Source organism: Euwallacea similis, chromosome 11, assembly GCF_039881205.1.
Source record: "Euwallacea similis isolate ESF13 chromosome 11, ESF131.1, whole genome shotgun sequence".
Classification (NCBI taxonomy): domain Eukaryota; kingdom Metazoa; phylum Arthropoda; class Insecta; order Coleoptera; family Curculionidae; genus Euwallacea; species Euwallacea similis.
Window position 1 is genome coordinate 4,902,453 of NC_089619.1, and position 22,627 is coordinate 4,925,079.

General features: G+C 32.9%; 3 protein-coding genes across 5 annotated transcripts in view; 2 read left to right on the forward strand and 1 right to left on the reverse strand.

Annotated features, from left to right (window-relative positions):
- Positions 1 to 9,922, reverse strand: part of LOC136412005 (adipokinetic hormone/corazonin-related peptide receptor variant I-like) — a 38,687-nt gene extending 28,765 nt beyond the window's left edge. The window contains exon 1 of the transcript XR_010752376.1: positions 9,792 to 9,922. The gene's annotated coding sequence lies outside the window, so the exon portion shown is untranslated. The remainder of the gene's footprint in view (positions 1 to 9,791) is intronic.
- Positions 3,025 to 18,684, forward strand: LOC136412003 (facilitated trehalose transporter Tret1-2 homolog). Of its 3 annotated transcripts, none has more exons than XM_066394840.1 (10): positions 3,025 to 3,203; positions 15,435 to 15,504; positions 15,560 to 15,725; positions 15,783 to 15,919; positions 16,821 to 17,038; positions 17,099 to 17,230; positions 17,288 to 17,456; positions 17,511 to 17,789; positions 17,939 to 18,037; positions 18,093 to 18,684. In XM_066394840.1, exons 1-10 carry the CDS (start codon positions 3,183 to 3,185, stop codon positions 18,266 to 18,268), a joined length of 1,467 nt encoding a protein of 488 aa, XP_066250937.1. In that variant the 5' UTR covers positions 3,025 to 3,182; the 3' UTR covers positions 18,269 to 18,684. The 3 variants fall into 3 exon arrangements, with proteins under 3 accessions (XP_066250937.1, XP_066250940.1, XP_066250939.1); XM_066394842.1 differs by lacking the exon at positions 3,025 to 3,203 and adding an exon at positions 10,772 to 10,792; XM_066394843.1 differs by lacking the exon at positions 15,435 to 15,504 and having other exon boundaries at positions 3,026 to 3,203.
- Positions 18,685 to 18,848: 164 nt separating this feature from the next.
- On the forward strand, positions 18,849 to 22,210 carry LOC136412140 (lipid droplet-regulating VLDL assembly factor AUP1-like). The gene is made up of 8 exons (XM_066395070.1): positions 18,849 to 19,143; positions 19,553 to 19,664; positions 19,720 to 19,896; positions 19,947 to 20,085; positions 20,142 to 20,419; positions 20,472 to 20,673; positions 21,068 to 21,247; positions 21,351 to 22,210. Exons 1-8 carry the CDS (start codon positions 19,103 to 19,105, stop codon positions 21,464 to 21,466), a joined length of 1,245 nt encoding a protein of 414 aa, XP_066251167.1. The 5' UTR covers positions 18,849 to 19,102; the 3' UTR covers positions 21,467 to 22,210.
- Positions 22,211 to 22,627: the final 417 nt, after the last annotated feature.

Genomic DNA, 22,627 nt, shown 5'->3' on the forward strand with positions numbered 1-22,627 from the left:
CTGAAATTGACGCAGTGGAAAATGCATTATAAACATGAATAATATGCCTAAAGGCAATGGCATTTTTAATTTTTAATTGTACTATGTCACAGACTTTAAGTTTTGATAAACAATTAGAAAGTGGCTCATTATAGCTAAGACACTCAAGTTTTTTACAAAATTTCAAAAATATGACTGCAATATAGCGGCGACATTCAGGATATACTGTGGCAAGTCGAACGTGTACAATTATAATTCAAAATTATCCGAAAAGTAACTAAGTTCTTCTAATTCTTCAGATACAGAATTGACAAAGTTTATAACACGTATAACAACAATATTACGTCGCAGACTTTATCTTTTTTGAAAAGTTGGAGCTTTAAGCACTATACCTGATATGTTTAGCATATTTCATCGTAAGTCATGAGTGTAGAGCGTTGTTTCAAAAAAAGCTCCAAACTGACTATTTCACTGGCACTAACTAAAGTCCTTAAAAATTTATTTGTATTGTTAGAGTATGAAAAACGAAACTACGCCACTGATTGTAATTACTTTTCAAATTTAAGTTTTTTATTCATGCTCCAAACAACTCAGAGCATATCTCCCAGATCAGGGACATAGAGTATCATGAAAAACCGCGTCAATTGTTTTTATCCCTCAATTAGAGAATTGAAACTTAACAAGTATATGGGACTATGCTACTGCTTTAAAGTAAGTTTTGAAATTTCCGAAATTTATCTACTACAGATATCTACATTAATCTCTCATAAGTTTTACTTATAATTCGTTTTTTTCTGCTACGTCCTTGACATATGAAATTTAAACATTCTAGAGTTTCTTGATTTTCACCACTCCAGCTAAAGTTAATGGCGTTACAGTGTAAAACATGTTAATTTTTTTTACAACTCTCGTCTTTTACATATTTTTCGAGAGAGTTTCTCTTTGCAGCCTAAACTAATTTTTTAAATTATTTTTAGCGATTTGATAGGCCGAAGGGCCTTCAGGGATCCTACACCTGTAATTATTGATTTTTTTTTGTATACAATTAAATTCGTATTTAAGGGAAAAAACTGTTTGTTTCGGGATCTAGAAGTCTTTGTAAACAAACCTATTGAGAAATTCCACACTTTATTTACGTAGCACAATGAAAATAAAACAAACTTTTCTACACAAAGCTTTGATCCTCCATGCAGGGACAGAAATCATCGTTATAAGGGAAATAAATTATCTGGTTTAGTTACATATTGGCAATATGTCGGTGGATATAAAAAGAACAAAGACAAATGAAATAGATACCCATTGCTGATAAAACCCATTTCCCATCCATAAAAACATTCCAAACTCGATTAACCTTATTGTTTACAATGACCGAACCCATTAGATCACTACTTCTTATCTAGTATAAATGCAAAAACGTGAAGGTAAGATATAATAGTAAGCAATGGGCGTTTGCGTCATATAACGCTGGTGATACGTGACAAAACACCACAAACTAATCCTACGAAACACCATGAGGTTAAAAACCCAAAACCCCAGTGTCACGCCTCTGTTGAGATGATTACTCATTTCTTCAGGTCAGTGGTTTCTTTTCGATATCAATCGTCGTTGAAATATGTAATTATATGAGTTATTGGGAAAATAATAGACATGAAATTTCCAAAACATACAAGGCGATCAAGTTGAGAAAGGCGAAAATTCCAAAAGATTACTTCGAAAGTGATAACTGTGACAATTCGAGAAATGAGAGGTGTGTTGGCAATTGTAGAAGATTTTCAAAAATGAAATAATATACAGGATATTCTATTTAAAATTATCGAGATCAAAGCATACAAGCATAAGGTATCGATGAAAAACTATTTGATTCTCGGAGAGTTCATAATTTTTCCGATAGCGCGAAAACTACTACAGGTTACAATAGTTCCACCAGAGACTTCGTGCAACTCCAGAGAGCAAACAATCCAACAGGGTAAAATAGGGAGTTAGCACCGGCCAACTGATAATTCCTCCTTTTTCATTCCATCGGTCAGAAAATTGTAGGCTTGGGTAATTCTGCACGTGACAGGCAAAATATACAGGTGCACCATCATGTTAGAACCCCATTTTATAGTGTATCTCCATAGGATCGTTTTAGTAAACATCTTTAGTAATAGTTACTTAAATGTTTATGCCTTTTAATGTCAACAAGAAGACATTATAGTTTTTTACAAAAATTATTTCAGAGTCAAAACGGTTAATTTTCGACTAGGGGTTTTCATGAAAAAAAAATCCTACATAACTTCCTCAAGTTTGGACCCACCTCTTTGAAACACCCTGTGTGTGGGAGAAATGCTGCTCCTCGACGGAAATTATTAAAAATTAATTAATACACCGGATATTTTCATCATAATTTATGACGAAATTCACTAGATAACCCTCCAATTCGAACACAGACATAATGAAGCAGAATTTCTGAGCTCAAAGAAGAACAGCGGAAGACATTTAAACAAAGCAGGAAATCGTCAAGTTGTCATGCTAATAAGAAATTGATCAAAAGCGATTTCTTCAGGCAAAATTGCATCGCCTACTACAATAGAATTTCAATAAAACGTGACCTGTTAATTAAAAGTCGATTAAGTTTTTACTGCTGGTAGAATGTTCATTCTGAACATGATTAAAGTATTATTTATGAATTACATAACTGAATACTCAAGAGGGAAATTGTTTGTCAATGATGTTTACACAGAGGGGACACTAAACCCTCTAAACAACCCCAATTTCAAACTGGATATGAACAAACATTCAAATTTCATTTTATTATCTGAAGTTTTCTTTTATTTCTTGTGTGTCTTTGTGACTTGAAAAAATGCGTGGGCTTCTCTGGGAATATTCGAAACAATTCCCGGACTTATAAATTGTCCTTGAAGGGGCGATTTATAGGTCAAAGATTTGTCTCGTTCCATGCAATATTTCACAGCTAGATATTTAAACAACGATAAAAAAAACTCGGTACCGGTAAAAAGTGCAAGTAGTGCTATATCGCAGGTGAGCAAGATATAGGAAGAATTCCTGCTATACAAAGTTGGGTTCGAGATAGTGTAGTTGCAGGCCACTGTCCAGTTCAGTAACATTTCAAGAATCCGCTCTGTGGTACCGCGGGTCAATCAAAACTTGATTTAAAGTTATTAGAAACTGTTGTGATTTTGTGCCCTTTTTCTCTGAGAAAAATGACCAAGAAATATATTTTGGTAAGCACGAATAATCTGAAAGTTGATCATTGTTGGGACTAACGAACAATTGTTTGATATTGTATAGATAGTCCAGTAAATTGACGAAAATGTTTCTTACTTAAAATTCAAATCATGCCATTATTAGACATTCAACACGCTCTTGAATACACGCTTTTTATCCGTAATTCTACCTGATTAATAGTTCTATCAAAAACATGCCTTGAAGTAAATTTAGGGTATTCTTAACAATGCATTTTTTCTTACATTGTTAACGACCTCAGAGCCTTCATTTAATACTTTTTTTCTAGATCTTATTTCCTTATATTTTTTTATATTAACAGAACCTGTTACAAAAAGCACTTAACATTATGCAACATTTTTTTTAATGTATATCACACCGTTTAGTACAGAATCCAATCCAACTTTCTCTGTGATATTTGGCCTTGCTTTGGTTGATATCAATTCGCGAACCACAATCCCTGCTATAACACTGCAAATTCATCTTCAAAAATTGTGTGTACTTAAAGTATGACTTGATTTACAAAATGAACACCAAATATGTTGCCACGCAATGACTGAACCCTGCTACGCCACTGTTTTTAATGGAACATATTATCTCTAAGCTACTTTGATGTTTGAGGAAACGTTTAGTTTTATTTGTTGAACATCAGTGGCATAACAAGTTAGCGTGTACAATTTTACAAAATTCCTTAAGCCCCTGGTTTTAAAAAATTGCAATGATTGAATGAAACGTGCTACGTTACTGGTTTTAGAGGAATATATTAGCTCTAAGCGTTCTGAATATTTAGTAAATTCTCAAATTTTTCACAATTCAGACGTATCACAGACTGCCTCCTAAAATCTCAAAGAATTTCCACGCCACTGTTTCTATAATGAGCTTTCAACTTTAAGTATATTTAATATTTACATTTAGTGACAATAGAATTCTTAAGAAACTAGAGGTGTCTCAGACAGATTTCTAAACTGTTACAAATAAACCTTTATATTTCTTCAATCTGAAGTGGCTATGCTTGAAAAATTCAGTGAGATAAATTGGTTGTAAATATCTTTTATATACAAGGAAGTAATTAATTTTATTTCTCAAAAATCAGAGGCGGAGCAAACAGATTTTTAACCTGGCACAGATAAAACATTTTTTTTAAGGTTCGAAAATCATTTATGTGCAAATCTCATTTATAAGCTGCACCAAATATACTTCTATTCTGTTCTTAATTTCTAAATCTTGAAATGTTTGAAAATTATCACGTAAAATTCAGTTTTGCTGATTCGTAGTGAATTAATAAGCTAATGTAGCTTTGAATATGTTTTACGTTCACAATAACACTTAGCTCAATTCTTTGAATACATGAGGCATGCCTAACCAACTTAATTTGTATTTTAGAGAATTTTTAAATTCTATTATGATTTTAATTAAAAATATACATCTCAAACTTGAGCAAGGCATGTTATTCCATTATTGGTTCTGTAATGTATTACTTTTCATAAATTCAAGGAAGTCGTAATTTCATTCCCTGAAAATCATAAGCATACAAACTGGCAACTAAATTGCCTTAAGAATTCTTAATAAATGTTTTAAACTTTAAGTCAATAAAGCATAACTGATGTAAAAGAGTTAACAGTTTGTATATACTAACAAACGATAAAATTGTATTTACAATTTTTGCATTTCAAATAAGCATTTTATGTAAATAACGAAAGATTGTTTCAAAAGATTTCCAATCAGAGATAGAAATTCTCATAACTTTTCTTGAAATTTCAGTAGTTCGAATAAAAGAACAAAGTTCGATTTTTTCCTCAAAGAACCCAATTAATCAGTATAAATGTGGTCTCATAGAAAATATTGTGGCTTGATTAGGTGCATACCAGAATTCCTTACAATCATCATACATAGATACATACGTTTATTTTTATAAGCCTTTATTGGTCTTGCAATTGAAAGGTCTTTTTTCGAGCTTCGTTCATTTTAATTCGATAATAATCATCTGGGAAAACTGGTTTTTGAAGCCTCTGCGGCAGTTGAAGAAAATGATAAGAATCATCTTAAGGCATCCAATGAAATAATAATGAGAGTGGAGTCTAATGCTGCATTCCATTGGCGTTCTTTTGGTGATTAGAATAGTTCTTAAAGTGATTAAAACATATTCATCAGTTTATTGCTCTTTCAGGAAAATGTTTATTGTTTATCTTCCATTCACAATTTGAGTATGCATTCAGTTCACACTAGGTATAAGCATTCAAGCGCATTTTTAGCAACCGTAAAATCACATATCTAATTACATTAATGAAATCAGCAAGAGGTGACTCATACTACCTTATGTGTACTATAAAGACCTTCATATAGCACATTAAACATCACTGAAAATATAAAATTCCACATTAGCATTGCAAGTTAATTCAGTATTTATCCCTTGTAATCATTCAAACAATGGCAGGAGCCTTATTGGTTAAACAGTGCGAAAATTTGTTCATTGAATGCATAATTAAATCTATGCTTGTTGAACTGTCCTAATTGCCATTTGATTTGCATGCCCAGACACATAATTTCATAGTTATTCGATATCATTATGAACTAGAAAGGGCTGAAAAAAATGCTTTGTTCTGAACGCTGAGGTCCATGAAAATGGTTGTTTTTGATATTAGATTAATAAATTAAACGTACATTTAATGTTATCATTACGCTTTTTGGTTTTGAGGTACACACTGGAACTGCCAGAAACGTAGCTAGGATTAAACGTTTGATTTTGGTTTAGACATTTACTGAATTTTATAGTGCATGAATAGAAAATAAATTGCCTACGTCTCTGACTTTTTTTGAGGATGTATTGCAATTTACTTCTTAGATGCTAAAGATAGTCAAAGTAAAGTTTTAAATTATCACAAGCAGCCTTGTAAACATCATTTGTTTGATAACTTTCTATAATCACTAAAGTTTTAGTAACGAGAAGATCTTTAGAAAAAGGAGCTCTGAGAACTTTTATAAAACGTTCTGCTGCGTCCCTGTCTTTGTATGAAACAAATTACGTATTACTAAAACATACCTAAAAAGGGTAATGAAACGCATTTCAAACAGTGGCGTAGAGTACTTTGATCAACTCTGACGAGTTTCAGATAAACTCTGAATTAAGAATTTTTATACACATATTATTCTGCCCGAATGGTTTTGAAAAAATTAGACCCTTTAGAATGAAAAATACTTAGAACCAATCTATTACATTGCAAGCAGTGGCGTAGCATGCCTTGATGAAGAGTGATATTTTTGTAATTTCGAATTCAAGAGTTCTCTAAAATATTTACAACTCAGCCTGATACGTATCTGATCTTCAGGGAATTAAGCAGAATATTATCGCGAACATAAAAGCTATTCAAAGCTAAATTTAACACATCACAAACCTCCGATGTTCAATTTTATGTGATAATAACAGACACGTGGCATGCCTAAAAATCTCAAGATTTTAAAATCAAGAATAAAATAAAAGTTTTTTTACACAGGTTATAAATAAGATTTGTAGACCCGTCATTTTCAAGGAATAAAAGTAAAAATTCCTTTGAATATCAAATAGGCCTTGAGCTGGTATTTCTTACTGATAACTGTTCAAGAATGATAATTTCCTTAAATATGAAGCTTAAAGAACGTAAAGTTTCATGTGTAAAATTGTACAACTATGTCTGATACATCTCTGATTTTTAAGAAATAAAATTGATAGATTTATTAAATATTAAAGGACCTTAAAGATTATTTATTTCAGTGGGAACAGTAGCGTAGCATGCTTCACTCGTTCGTTTCATCTTTTTAACTTATGAGTTTAAGAAATTCCGTAAAACTTTACAGGCCAACCTGCTACGCTTCTGAGCTTTAACAAATAGAAATGCGAAGTTCATTAAATGTCAAAAACGTAGTTATCTTATCCAATCGTTAAGTATGAACAGTTTTTAAGGTAAAAGAAAGTCTGAAAAATTTTACGGATCACCTTTAACGCCTCTTTAATTTACTTCTTTCAAAAAATCGAAAGTTCCCTTGTTTACAAATTAAATCTAAAATCGTAATAATTCAGCTTAAGCATATACATATATAGGTTTTTACCGATAATTATTATCTAATTTATTGAATATTTGACATTTGAAAATTCCAAGAATCAAAGTCTGATCGCTTATATGAATGTTTCCTGTTGTCAATACTTAAGATTTGAAAACATAAACAAGTTAATACGAGTTCAGGTTATTATACAGGTTAATTTCGGTCCAAATTCGTAGGGTCACAAGGCAAGGTAGATTCATGCCTCGGTTGATCAATAAGCGGCATGATCGCTATTTTTTACGAACAGTTCAAGGTTTTTTTCCCGTGCGTTCAAGCGTGTAGTTGAAGCAAATAAAGGGGTGTTTTTGGGGGTAATTAGTGTACATTTGCAAGTATAAATTATAAATGGTAATTAACTGAAAAAGCTCTTAAAACGCTCCGTCAACCTTATAATTTATACAGTTATTTCATTACCTCCAACTTTTCCTATTTATTTCCATAATTTGCAATTAAATTAGCAGTAAATGGGTTAAGAACAACAGAGATTCATCGTAATTGAATCAAATAGGAAATAATTGCATTGACCTCCGCGGTAAATATGTGCTTATGATTTGATGCGAGTATTTGAATTCAATGCAATTGGTACTTAGAATGAAACATGCGAAATTCCTATTATTCAAAGCTCAAAACCATAAGTCGTTGTTAACTGCGACAATGACAATGGACTTTCAGGGTTACCCAATCTGCGGAATACTAATTTGCCGCAGCCGTAAAATGCTAACGATATCACAAAAAAAAACTGCTGATAGTTCCTTTCATTACATCCCAATACCAAAATGGAAATATGGTTCTGTTATATTTGTTTCGCACTATAGAGTCAAACCATGGCCAATGTCAATAGTTTTCATTTCATGGTCAACATTTGTCTACTATTCTTAATTAGCCAATAAAGGTATGTAGCCATCGGTTCAATGGTTTTGTGAGATTTGCCCCCTCCAAGGTTCCAGGGAGTTGCTAAAGTTCATTATGCTTCCGGGCAAAGAAAGCATTTTGAAATTAAATTAAAAATGGAATCAATGGGAAAGCTCTCTGATAATAAAAAAATAAAGCCCTAAATAATCCCTTTATCTTGCGCAAAGAGAGCTTAAATTTGAAAAGGGCTCTCTCTGAAATTAAAGTTACTCAACGCTTAGAAACATATAATCTATATTACAATCGCTCTATTACAACAGCAATGTTACGCCACTGCTTTGTTAAAAGTACGATTCACAAATAATTCCATTATACAATTTCATTGGCGTATGAGACACAAATTTAACCGAAAAATGGTTAGACAAAATTTTCAAGCTTACATTATATAGTCTTCATATAAAACTATTGCTTTATAAGGCAAAATTTCCCTGACGTAGTTTTTAATAGCCCAATTTCATACATGTATATAACGTAATGGAGATCCTAATAAAATTTAAAGGCAAGCTGAAGTGCTTTCAAAAAGGCTGCGCCGCTGATTTTTGGTCATATAAATGAAGTTTTTGCGTTAGATAAATTCTAGCTCAACTTTCCGTGGAGTCCCAGTGACATTTGAAAGAGATTTAGAGCATAAAAACAAGTTAAAATAAATGAATAAAAGAACGATGGAATTGAAGGCTTGCCGCTAGCTTTGTTATCTGTAGCTCGGAAAATCCATGTTTGTGTTACAAATTTGCGACAGACCATTTGCAATCTCATTGGCGTAGCACGTTCTAGGAACGACCAATAATTTGGCGGTCAAATAAAAAAAATCATTTAATATAAAATTATATGAAATGAATTTTCAAGAATGTCGTGCTTCAAACGAAAAACGTTCTACGTCAATGTATTTTTGTATGTTCGTTATTCTATTCCTTATGTACATGTGATATACAGTAACAAAAATTATCCACTTGATTTGATGTGAAGCAGTAGTGTATTGAAGCTTTAGGTGGGTAGATTCAAGAAAATATTAAATTCAAGGAAGAACGATTTTTAGAAATATTTTCCTCCAAATTAAAACATGCGACGTCAATGTCCTTCTAGCAAATTTTAGTCACGTACTTTCTCTAAATTTTAAAAAACTATCAACTTAATTCAGTATGAAGCGATGAGGTACTAGGCTCTAATTTATCAGCTTTAACAGTAGATTTCCCTCGCGGAAGATTAATTTTAAGAAAATCCTTACTCCAAGGAAAAATATCTATGCCAAACCATTTTTTGCACAACTAAGTCTTCTATACATTAAAGAAAATATCGACTTGACTTTATATAGAACAGTGGCCTACTGAGACTCCAGGCCAGCAGTTTAAAAGATCTTTCCATTCGAGGAAATTTTCCATAGCATTTTTACTTCAAGAAGAACCAGGTGCTTTCTCACCACTTTAAGTGTACTCCCATTGTATATTTACAAAAATTATTAACCCGAGTTAACTTAAGAAAAAAGTTTTAAATCCAAGGAAAGAAATTAGTCTCCCTTTGTTATTTTCAGTACATCAGCATAAAGATCGAACTCTTATCATTTCTCTATTTTTTTAAAACTCATTTAAATATAAATTTACCCTCCCGAGAACATCACTTAGATGTAGTACTGAGCAGAATTCCATGAGCATAACAAAACAGTTTTAGAAGTCCACTCTGTTTTAGGTCACATCTAAAATCGCGAAAGTAGACATAAAAGTGAGACCGTATCTCAGAAACTAAAAGAGATATTTAAACCCGGTTTATGTACGCTTATAGAGCACATTAAGACGAATACGTTGAAACACCTTTCGGCCGAAACATTTTAATCACTTTGTTCATATTAGCCCCAAATAAGTATGACTTTTACACTATTTATAACTGGTTGCTTTAGGTCTTCAAGGTTTTTACAGTATTTTCAACACAAATAATGATTAGACAGCTTATTAGCAACATTCCATTACCAACACAAATGAGTATAAAGCTTATTAATACTTTTTTTACAAGCTGAGTACGCAAACTATCAGTGTTTCGCAAAAGCGTATAGGAGTTTTGAAGATTTACTGTCGAAATAACCGCTATTGTCTGTTTATGTTTAGTGCTTTATTGGCGCAATTAATACATATTGTCACAATAAAGAAATTACTATTATTTGCGTGATTAGATTAAATTTGGACAAAAATCTTCAATCCTAAGAGTAAAATTTCTCAGGTTAGTACCAATTTTCAGTAAGTAATGGTGAGTATTTTGAGGATTTTTTTGTAGTAGGATAATTTAATAACACTAATCGAAACAAGGATTTAGATAGCCTATCTTAGCAAAAACTTCCACTGTAATATGAGTGATTGTGGCCAAATTTATCTCTAATGAAAATCATCAAATCCAATTCAGTGCGTATGAAAAGAACATTGAGGGCGTAGTTAGTCTAAGTATACATTTCAATATTGTTTATTGATAAGTTCAAAACCACTAATGAATACCACCGGAAATTATAAAATTGCGCACACTTTAAGCGATAAATGGTGATAGATTCACACCTAGTTTGGAAAAATAATACGGGTTCCCTTTCATGAAACAGTGATTTTTAGTGGTGATTTTAGAGGTGAGTACTTACGTCAAAAAAATTCTAAAATAGGTTTCCAAATTCTAATGTCTGATCTTTGAATCGATTTAAGGTAAATACTGCTCTCCGAATATTTTGCCGACAAAAATAATATATAGAAAGTGATTGAAAGTGATTCAACAGTACATCAGTGCGATTGTGATGATTAAATAGTATTGAATAATCCTTTTTAACCAGACCGTCTAATGGTGTGACAGTAAAAATCAAATTGTAGGCGTAATTAATGAAACCTTTTATTTCTTATTATCAACGATCGTTATATATACCCGACAGGCGATAGACTAACTCTAGATTTTTTAACTACTCTTATCGCTAAGCTAGAGAAGGAAGAGAAACACTAACCTAAGCAATAATCATATTTAGGCCGGTCGTTCTTTGAGGCATTGATAACATTGCATCATATATCTATGAATAGGAATGCGCTTTATTCGTTGTTTTGGACTGGATATTCCAACAAATAGGACATATACCTAAAAAAGTTGTAAGCCCAGTGGTATCAAATAAGTCAGGTCAGTCAGTAATAATTATTTTTTCATAGTGTTTTTGAAAGTTAAAATAAATTTCTTCAATAACGTTCCTGAAACGTAGTAAAATTACTTGAAAAGAAATTTCAAATTTCGACTTTTTAAATTACATTTATCGATAAAGACGCCCATTCCAAACTCCTCACACATGCCCCTTTCTTAATTATTTGATAACGATATTATTTGATATTGACAAATAAATAACATATAAATAAAGGAATATACTGTGGATTTATCGTATAGATTCTCCAATCGCTTTTTGCTTAAAGCCCCATAAATTTACAGGATTACATGGATATTCCTAATAAATTTTCCTATCAAAAACATGCAGTTCATATCCTATTTCATTCCTATAAAAGTAATTCAGAAAAGCCCTTGGAAACTAGGGAGTTCTGAATCCTTCCAGTTCAGTTTAAGCAACCGAAATCTCAACCATCACCTCCAAAGTTGAGCTCTTTTAAAGTTTCAGGGTTCAGATGAGTCTAAGAAGGCGTTTTATTTTAATTTCAGGTTATTACTTTCACTTTTGGGTTTTTTCATATTAGGAATCCCCCGTCTAACTTCGCTACATTCGTAACCTGATACCACTTTAAAGATTAAACGTCGAGTTGTTGGAATCGTGGTCGAGGTTAGAAAATGTTCAATATCTTCGACGAGTTCTAGTATTAATTTAGGTTTAGCATTCAATTTTTAATATACTGTTATCTTCGATTACAAATCGATATTCACAAAAACTTTCAAATAGAGGCTTTGTATTTATTGAATTCTGAGATATCAAAAAACTAGCTTGATACTTGAGGTGACAGCACTTAACTAATATAGCTCTAATGTAATTTAATAACCAAGTTCTTCTTTTAATCTGCTTAGAGTACGCCTCTGGTTTTTATTTGCTTCAAAACAATTGTGAAGAAAAGACTACAAAGAGTATTAAAATGAAAAACCAGTCGCAGAAATTGTTAATTTTCACTGATAAAAACTTTTGTCAAAGAAACAATTAAGAAAGTTCAATATCTTGTAAGGTCGATTATTACAGTAATCTGTAGAGAATAGCTTGTACTAGAAAAACATCACGAAACTAAAAATCTTAAAAGAGAAGTTAAAGAAATTCACAATAAAGTTTCTAACTTATTCTACGCTAAACCACCTCAATGCTAATAATTTTCAAAGAGTTCTGTGGTTTTTATAGACATTTACAAAGAACATAAAAATGTCAGTCGTAAAGAATTTTCATTCAGGTTTTCCTTCTTAAGAAAACAATTCACAACAAAATTTCAACAAACAAACAAAACAATCCAAACAAATTCAATAAGGAAATTCTTCACTTGAACTCACCTAAACCTCAAAGTTGGTATTTGCCTGAAGGGTGTACTGAGTTTACTCGAATCCATCTGAAAATAATCAACATTCATTTAACCTAAATCAACCTAAAATTATTACCATATTTACATGATTAAACTGAGAGTGTGTGGACGGAATTAACCCGAATAAATCTGAGAATGATCACCAAAGAATCAATCTAATTACCCTAATAAAGCTGAAATTTATGAGTATATTTCATGGCTAAACTAACCTAAGTCAATATGAGAATTACCAATGCTCAATTGGAGTGTAATATATTAACTCGATTCATATTTAGAATAATAACCATAAAGTTTAAGCCTTTTAACTCAAATCAATTTAAAACCTGATCAGCATACCTTATACTAACCTCAACTAACTTAAATCAAGTTGAGAATATTCAGAATTCAATTGTATTAAATTAGCATTTAAGCGCTACTTGACCAAATTAACCTGAATCAAGGTGAGAGTAAATAGTACTCAACCTGGCAAAATTAACTGAAAATAATTGTCAATACATTACGTGATTAAGAATCAATATATCAAAGTCCTGGTAACTTATTAACAAAATAATTTCTAGAAAAATAAATGCAATGAACGAAAAGTTTGAAATACGAGAAAGTCATTCGTCTATTGCTTTGATATCAGGAAAAAAGTACCACTACCTTGATATCATGTTCATGAGCTAGCCTAAATTTATCTCATCAGTAAATTGGCCATTTAATTATATATTTTAGCAGAAACTGTACACAAATATTCAACAATAACCAGCAAAATTCAATAATACCCTTTATTTACAATTACTGTACTTCATAAAATCATAATAATATTGTTCATGCTAGATTAGTATATTCTTATCAGTGTTCTACGGTTTAAAAATATGGGAAACATGATTGGTTTACTGCTAGTGGGTGTGTTAATAACGTACATAACACCACTTGTAAAGCAATGAACATTTTCCACTAATGAAATCCACTAATGAAAATAAAAGCGTAAAATAACAACAATTCAGATGGATGGGAGCTTGATTTATAACTACTGGATTTTATGTGGATAAAAACAAATTTGAAAATAGTAATCTATTTCAAAGAGGATTAATCCAAGATTTTTGTCTAACAATCATCTGCTAATGTTTGGCATATTTATAAAATTTGATGTGAAAAATACTGTAATAATTCATGAAAATCAATATAGGTATGACGGTTTAAGATTAGATAGGAATCTCAGTCAGCTCACGTACATACAAATTACTGCATGAAATGAATTGCGGTTTTTCACATTTTTATTGCAAAATCGCCATGTTTGTCCATTAAAATTCAAATCCCGTATTTCATAACATCAGTTAGAAAAAATAAGATTATTTTACTGATACAGTTGCGACACGCAATTATATTTTTCGGCATGATTGTTCCAGGAAACTATTTTCTTTGGAGTAACAAACTGAATTTACATATACAGTGTGTAACATTTAACCAGGAATATCGAAATATCTCGAATACTAGACATTCTCTAAAAAAATGTTTAGTATCAAACTTTAATCACTCTGAGGAGGAAATATATTGGTGCTAAAGTTGATTCCCCTTCACCACCCATGTGGGTGGGGTGGGGGTTAACTTTTTAATTTCAAATGGCAACCCACATTTTTTTTACAAATTCGGATAATACCGTTAAAAATAAGGAAAAAATGTCTGAAATATTTTTTTCTATTCATTCTAGAAAACACTGTTATTAACGAAATTCAATTCAAATCTTCATATTCCTGGTTAAATGATACATCCTGTATAAAAGATATTATACATACAATTACTGTACGAAATATTCCCGAGATATGCATAACCTAAACTAGCCTAAAGTCCAGTGTCTTCTAAGCAAATCAAACTAACCAATTTTTAACTAAGAGCTAAATTATCAATGTTCTGTCAACTTTAAACTGAGCTTAGGTATTTATTAGATTCTCGGATTCTCTGGCACTTAGCCTGATGTTAAAATCAACAGAACATTGAAAAATTGGCTTAAAATGAACTAATCAAAGAAGGAAATGATGCTTTTACCGAAAACTATAATATATTCGATAAACATAATTAGAATAATTATTAAATATCCATTTAATACCCATCACCCTATCCATAACGCACTATTGACATACTTTATCAGTTGGGTTCGAAGTAAAATAATGATTTCAAGTAGTTCTTGCTCGGATTTATCAACTTCAGACTTCAGCTCAACTTCGAGTGATACAGCTGAAGGGAAAAAAAAGCAAAAAAGCAAAAAAAAATCCTCAAAAGTAGTTCTCAGGTTGAGCAGGGAGAGAGAGACAGTTATTGTGAGTAATTGAGAGTGATTTAGGAAGAAATTATTTGAGAAGTTTAGACTGAATTTTCCGTTTCAAATAATGCCTTATGGTTTAATTTAATTATCGAGCTCGTGGTGTTATTATTGTCCCTAATGGGGTTGTAAGAGACCTTAAGGGTAAGAGCAACCTCGTTAAAGAATTATCTGGTTTTTATTGACCATATCTTAAAATAAAATTGGAATAATAGCAGAGTAAAGGAGTTGAATGCAGACTTTTCCTCCCTCCGTGTCATGAAAATGAATGGAAATGTTATGGAGCATTAATTTCAGTGTTAAATAAATATACTATAAGGAAGTCATAAATCTATGCAAATGTTGTTTTGAGCTAATTAGCAAGGGATCATAATTAAGATTACCAATAAGTTATGCTTGAAGTACATTGCTTCTATTACAACATTTATCTTCAGAACAAAATGGAAGCCCCTAAGATGGTCAGCAATGCCAAGAAACTACCCCAATACATAGCTGCCTTATCAGGTATTAAAAATCAACAAAAACAAGAAAATTTCGAACCATTTTTCTCTTTTTTTAGTATGCCTAGGCGCTGTGGCCGCAGGTGCAGTTTTAGGATGGACTGGTACCATCTCAGATCCCCTGATGACAGGCAATCTCAACGATATTCCCGTTGATAATGACGTCCTTGGCTGGATTTCATCCTTTGCAACCATAGGTGCAATGATAACATGCTTTCCCATAGGGTAAAAGGAGCGTTTCTAGATCTGGCAACGATGCCAACAAGTCCAAACTCGTTTCAGAATGATTTGCGACACCATTGGTCGGAAATGGGCTTGTTTAGTCACGATTCTACCCTTTTCACTTGGATGGTTACTCATTATATTCGCCAAGAATGCTAATATGATTTACACCGGAAGGTTCTTCACTGGTCTGGCAGGTAAGGGACGATATAAACATGGTTTTAATTTTTAATTGAATTGCGATATTTAGGTGGAGACACGTAAGGTAAGTCATGTAACGCCATCTAAAGAAATCCTTGAAAACGAATTTTATACTGGAATTTGAGTGGCTATAGAGGAGACTAAAAGAAGGAAATTCTAACAGTGCCATAGCGGGACTGAAATTAGGAAATTTGTCTCAAAATGTTTGCAATTTTTTTGCAAGTTGAAATATTCTCTGTAAAATCTTATAAATCCGGCAAGTGTGAAGCACCGACAAAAAAGGATAAAGATGCAATTTTTGTAACCATAAACGAGACTAAATCCTCACATATGGCACTTATTACAGTAGCGTAGCTTGCTTTAGTTAAAATTCATAATTTTTCGAAATCTCCGATTTTCGAAATTAAAGAGTTCTTGCTCGAGAGTTTACAAATCCAACTAAAGCGCTTCTAACTTTCAAGACATAAAATTGGAACTTCAAGTACTCAAGAATAATATTTATTGCTAATTCACGGTACTACAAGCAGTGGTGCAGTATGTTTTGTTAAAAATTTAAAAATTAATCTGTTGGTAAATCTTCACAATTTCGACAAGTACGTTTCTGGATTTCGAGTAATTAAGTTGTAAATTTATGTAATTGTTAAGAATACGTTGTGCTAATGTAAACTATTAAAAGCAGTGGTGTAGCTTGTGTTGTTTCAGTATGATAACCAGAACATCAATAAATAGATACCCAAGTATCACACAAATTGCGAAGAAACCAAATCAATCTGGACTCATACCAAAAACTATGCAACCTGCGCTGACCTCTGTTATACCTTCTCATATGTGAAGCAGTATAAACTCCTCACTGAGCATTTTTTAATCGTTTTACAAAATTTCGATTACATATTCCAGGTGGGAGTTTCTGCGTAGCTGCCCCCCTGTACACCAGTGAAATCGCAGAAAAAGAAATCAGAGGTGCCTTGGGCAGTTACTTCCAGCTACTGCTAACCATTGGAATTCTATTTTCATATGTCTTTGGTGCTATAACCTCGATCCAAGTGTTTTCTATACTCTGTTGCTGTATCCCTTTCGTGTTTGGATTGGTTTTCGTCTTCCAACCAGAAACCCCTGTAAGAGCTTGATTGCTGATATACATAGATAAGCAGCATACCAATGCTTCTTGTATATAGGTGTACTTGCTCAAAAAGGGTAAAAAAGATGCTGCGCTTCACAGCTTGAAACATTTAAGAGGGCCTGCGTATGATAGCGAAGCTGAGTTGCAGGAATTGCAGCAGCAGATTGATAAAAGTGAATCTGAGAAGGTAGTTATATCCATTATTGTACATTAATTGAAGGCGTTAAGATTTGTTTCTGCATAGGGATCATTCGTTGAGGCCCTCCAAACCAAAGCAGCAAAGAAGTCTATGTTCATTTGTTTCTCCTTGATGATATTCCAGCAGCTCAGCGGTATTAACGCTGTAATTTTCTTCATGTCCACCATTTTTAAAAGCACTGGAGGGAATATAGATCCAGATTATTCTACCATAGGTATATTAATTCAATAATTTTCAAGCAGCATTACTGAACTTTTTAAACTATCAGGAGTTGGAGTGGTCCAAGTAGTGGCCACCTTCATTTCCTCCCTGGTGGTGGACAAATTCGGACGCAAGATTTTGCTGATAACATCAGCTCTTTTCATGTCAATCTCTGGAGCTTTGCTGGGGGTGTATTTCACCTTGCAGGGGAGAGAAATTGTAGAGCAAACTACATTAGACAAAATCGGGTTTTTGCCTATTGTATGTCTAGTCGTATTCATCACAGCGTTTTCATTAGGGTTCGGGCCTATTCCCTGGATGGCCTCATCTGAGCTAATGCCCTCAGGTAAATTCTATATACAGGGTGTTCTAAAACGGTGATGCCACGCTCAAAGAGATTATATGGGACATAGCGGTAAACAATTTTTGCATAAGAGCCTTTTTGGAACATCCTCTACCTATAGATCATTTTACGAGTTTTTTTATATCTTTTAGAAATTAAATCTATTGCCAGCTCTCTAGCTGCAACCTTCAACTGGTTCCTGGCATTCATAGTAACCAGGTTCTACAACAATATTGTAGTTGCCATTGGAGGTTTGTATTTCCTGATAATTAATTTTATAGGTTCGTATCTGCTTTTTCCTTATAGGAGACATCCCCTTTTATGTATTCGCCGCCATTGCCCTGCTGAGCAGCTTCTTCGTGAAATTTTGCATGCCGGAAACGAAGGGAAAGAGCACTCAAGAAGTGCAAGACATCCTCAATGGTGTTAAGCCGGGAAGCGCTGACAGTAAAGGGGTGGACAATCCGACTTTTAAAAGTTAAATTAATTTTATTATAAGCTTTATTAAATTGAGTTTCGACTGCTATAGTTTTAAGTTTTAGTTAATTTATTAAGTTTTATGTAATGCAAACAATTCATTCTTTTAAGGTCAGAGATTTGTATGGTATGCGTGTAGATCTTATTGAATGTTCCTTGAGATTTTCCCCGATACTTTGACTGCCATAATACTCACTAATATTTCGACATGATCCTCAAAATTACTGCCAATTCTTCAAGGCTCTTAGTTTGAGTTGAACTCTGAATTTTGGTCAAATTCGTGGTTTTAGATGAGAATATCTTGTGTATAAAGCAAACATTATATTATATGTATATAGATAAGTAAATTATTTAGGGAACTTATCTGTTAATGTAAATTTAAAAGAAGTTTTATTAATCAATAAACTAATTAATTTGAAAACTGCCTTCTAGGAAATTTGAATAAAATGGCGCCATCTGTAAAAAGTAGGCAATTGTTACACCCAACATTTCTTATAATTGATATAGTGTATTTGGTCAGTCCTCGGCTCACAGATGTCACCACAATACGTATATAACAATCAGCTGATTAATGATACTTTTTGACTTTGACACTAATCGTAAAATAGTCATAAGATGAGGATGTTTATTTTTTGTTGATAATTTTACGCTATTTTTACAAAAACTTTATAATTAATTCGCGTCAAAAATCCTTAAAATAATCGTAAACAAGGTATAAAAAACCTGCGTTTGAGAGCTACTGTCCTGTGAGGAGAACAAACTCCCAGATAAACGATTATTTGTAGTTGAAAGTGCACCAGCTGGACCCAATTATTCTCTATTATTTTTTATTTTTAATAATGAGTAACATAGAAATCAAACAGTTAGTTAATTCCAACAGGTAAGTAAGAAATTTGTTTGTCTTGAAATGGTCAAAATGAAATTTAAGCCTTTAACAATTACTCTGAAGAGAAAGTGGGTGTATGAATTTGTATGTAGTTCATATGATATTGAGAACAACAGGCCTCTTGACCATGTATGTACAGCATGGTTCATAAAAAATCTAAGGGATAAGTATTGAAATAAGTATAGATAAATTGGTAAATTAAAGGTATTTGCTCGTGATTAGGATATTAATATTTCATAGTATGTTCATACAATATTCATTGCATATGTTTCATTATTTATGATATAAAAAATTAGGACTAGTAAATATAATAGTTATGTAACTATCATAATATCAGATATACAGTGTGTTACCACCCTGTATACCTACGTCTTGAGTCAAATCACTTAAATCTTTTTTACAGATTCCAAAAGTCAGAATCAAATATCTTGGTTACAATAATATACTTTCCTGTCGGATTAATAATTCTGGCTTTAAGATGTTTGCTGGCAATAGTTTTTATGTTTCTTGGACAGGTAAGTAAATTATCCACCATCATCAAGCATACTATTAATCATTTTGTGCTTCAAGGTGCTCCCCAGTACTCCCCCAGTTCAAACTTTCTTAAACAATCTTGCCTGCATCTGTTTTGGTATTACTGTGTCAGTAGAAAACAAGAAAAAGAAGGAAAATGTTGAGGTGTTTGTTAGCAACAGTTTGTCACTGTTTGATCATGTGGCTATAACTAAAGCTGTTGGAAATCTCTTGGTATGATCCTGGCTTAAAATGAGTTAATAAATTATTCATTAAATTTTCAGCCACTAAATAAAATCCCTCTTAACAATATATCCGCCTTGGAAATTGCAGATTTAGGACCGTTGGGTAGTACTGACACATTTAAAAGAAACCTAGATAAAGTCACCAAAGAGGGAAAAACCCCAGTTCTTGTGTGTCCGGGTTAGTTCAGGTTAGCCTTTTTCTTCCATTGAATTTTATCATAAATATAACTTCAGAGGAAATCCCTACCAATGGCAAAGCCCTACTGAAATTCAACTCTCAGTACTTCAAATTTTTTCAAAAAGTGCAGCCCTTATGTATTACAATCAAACGCCCTCTTTTGGATATTGCAATCAGCACTTTAGGCTCCACTTATATGAATGACTTATTATACTTTATGTTTTCTCCATTCACCAATTACAACATCAAATTCCTACCCTCTTTGGAGAAGAAAAGCCTGTCTGAAGATGAATTTGCTGATATTGTGAGGCAAAATATCGCCTCTGAATTAAAGGTAATGCTAGCAGTGTGAAAGGGGGGTTGTTGCATTGAGTGGGGTATTTAAGGTTGAAGCCACCCATTTTTCTTCATCTGATGTTGCTGAATGGTGCAAGAGGCAAATTCTAGAAGAGAAGAGGCGTACTCAAGCCCTGGCTGATGCGAGATATGGGGCTAGTCGGCTTCCAAATCCAGAACTAGCGAGAATGGCAACGCAGGTCAAAGAGGTTTTACCACATGTTCCAGTGTCTGCTATTTATGGAGATTTAGGTACGTACTTATTAGATCTATTTAGCGTATATTTTATTTGTTTCTTAAAAATAACCAAATCGGATGGACGGATACAAACTTCTAAATTTGACGTGACAAAGTGATACTTTTATGAATATTCGGACAATCCAAAAAGGGAACCGCTACGCCAATGAAGTTGAGATTTAATGTCCCCATTCAACAAAGTTAATAGTTAGAAAACTGGCGTGTAACTGTTTTAAATTCGTAAATATAATATTTAAATTATAGCTATTTAGTAGAGATACCAACAGTTGCACATCTGTTGTTTTGGCTGAGCGCAGCTAATGAATGATTCGTAAAATATTTTGTTCGAGACACAGTGGCGTAGCTAGGTTTAATTGCGAAAGAGGCCTGAGAAGAATAATCTTTCCAGTTCACACCCGAAGTGTTGACACCACAATCACGAATATTCTGGAAGGCCGTGTGAGATTTGTTCCAGAAACTGCAGCTCGTTCTAGTACGCCCTCCTCCGCTACAGGCTCCACGTCCCCTAGCAAGGGACGATTGGCTGCCCCCTCATCCTCTTTGCTCAACTTGGGAGCGGCAACATTCGGTAAATATCTAGTCCAGGTAACTTTATCAAGAAGATGGATCCATCCCCCAGAAAAAGTTGTTGATATTTGACCTTTTAACTATTCTCACTATTTGATTACCAGGTAAGACGGCCACAGAGCGCACGCTGTCCTTCCAAGAGCGAAAACAGCAGTTAATTGCCGCCGCCAGACAACGATATATCGAGAAACACAACCTACAGTTGAGCCCTTCTCTGTAGCGTCCTCTGTCACGAGTTGCTTGATTTATTAGGCTTATTTCAGTCTCTATTTAGGATCTAACTTAAATTAAATTTCATTTTGACAGAATAAAATCGCCGGCTAGTGCATCGTACATAATTCCATTCCATCCATTGACAGTTTTATTACTGTCAGCTCACTAGAAAAAGTTGAGATTCTGTCAAATTCGTATAGTGACTGCTGGATCGAATGTCACTGCCCGTATGTCAATAATAGCCGAGTACGGTATTAAAGTGTGAGACAATTAGTTTTCATTTTTACCATTATTTTTAACAGTTTGAGTGAAGTAGGCTGATATCCGGAACGCTCGAGATGGGTTTAGCGAAGTCGGTGAAAGAGTGCGTATTACACATCGTGGTATGACAACATTTTAATTTAGATTGAAACAGTGACATTGTTATCAGTGGTCATTTTAAAGTCTTCATGCAGTTTTAAGCGCAAGATGATTGCCATAACTGTTATTAGTCCATGGGATTTAGCTGTTTACGTATTTTTTAAAAGACAATTGTCATGCTAACAGAAAATTCATAAGGATTGTTGCAATTTTACTTATGCACAAATTGAAATTTATGTGCAAGGAGGAAGATTTATCTTACTATATTATATTTATAGGTCAAAGCATATTGTGAAACAAGTTCTGCTATTATACATTAAATGAATTTTAAAAAACATGTAAATAATTAGGCGAATAATTTATTGCTGTTAATATATTATTTTTAGCATAATGGGTTTAATGGAGCATAACATTCAATTTTCAATAAACACTCTCGGTTTTTTTGCGAAATAGCCGTTTATTTATCATTATTACTAAATGTCTATAGATTCAGTTCTGCGTCTAAAGAAGAAAATTACTAGATTTTTTGAGCAACTGCATGATTTTGCTATAATGATGGTGCCAGGTATTAACTTTCCGTTTTGATTCGATTCTTAACATATTTTGAACTGTACATAGAGGATGTTTCATTTAAACAATTACAACTGTACATCTAAACTTAAAAGCCGCTATCGATATAAAAATTTTAAACACGCCACTAAATTCAAACTCAAAATCTCTTAAAAAAATGCTATTTAAATTTTTGTTCTATCATCTAGCCAAAATACAGTGCCATATCCAAATCGGAGATCTAAAAAAATGCTTTTTA

Excerpts from the sequence above, each read along its gene's own strand:
- LOC136412003 (XM_066394840.1), top strand. The coding sequence starts at position 3,183 with ATGACCAAGAAATATATTTTG. Across the intron at positions 15,505-15,559 it reads ATACATAGCTGCCTTATCAG|TATGCCTAGGCGCTGTGGCC; the intron begins GTATTAAAAATC and ends CTCTTTTTTTAG. Across the intron at positions 17,039-17,098 it reads TCTTCCAACCAGAAACCCCT|GTGTACTTGCTCAAAAAGGG; the intron begins GTAAGAGCTTGA and ends TCTTGTATATAG.
- LOC136412140 (XM_066395070.1), top strand. The coding sequence starts at position 19,103 with ATGAGTAACATAGAAATCAAACAGTTAGTTAATTCCAACAG. Across the intron at positions 20,086-20,141 it reads CCCAGTTCTTGTGTGTCCGG|AGGAAATCCCTACCAATGGC; the intron begins GTTAGTTCAGGT and ends ATATAACTTCAG. Across the intron at positions 21,248-21,350 it reads CTTGGGAGCGGCAACATTCG|GTAAGACGGCCACAGAGCGC; the intron begins GTAAATATCTAG and ends TTTGATTACCAG.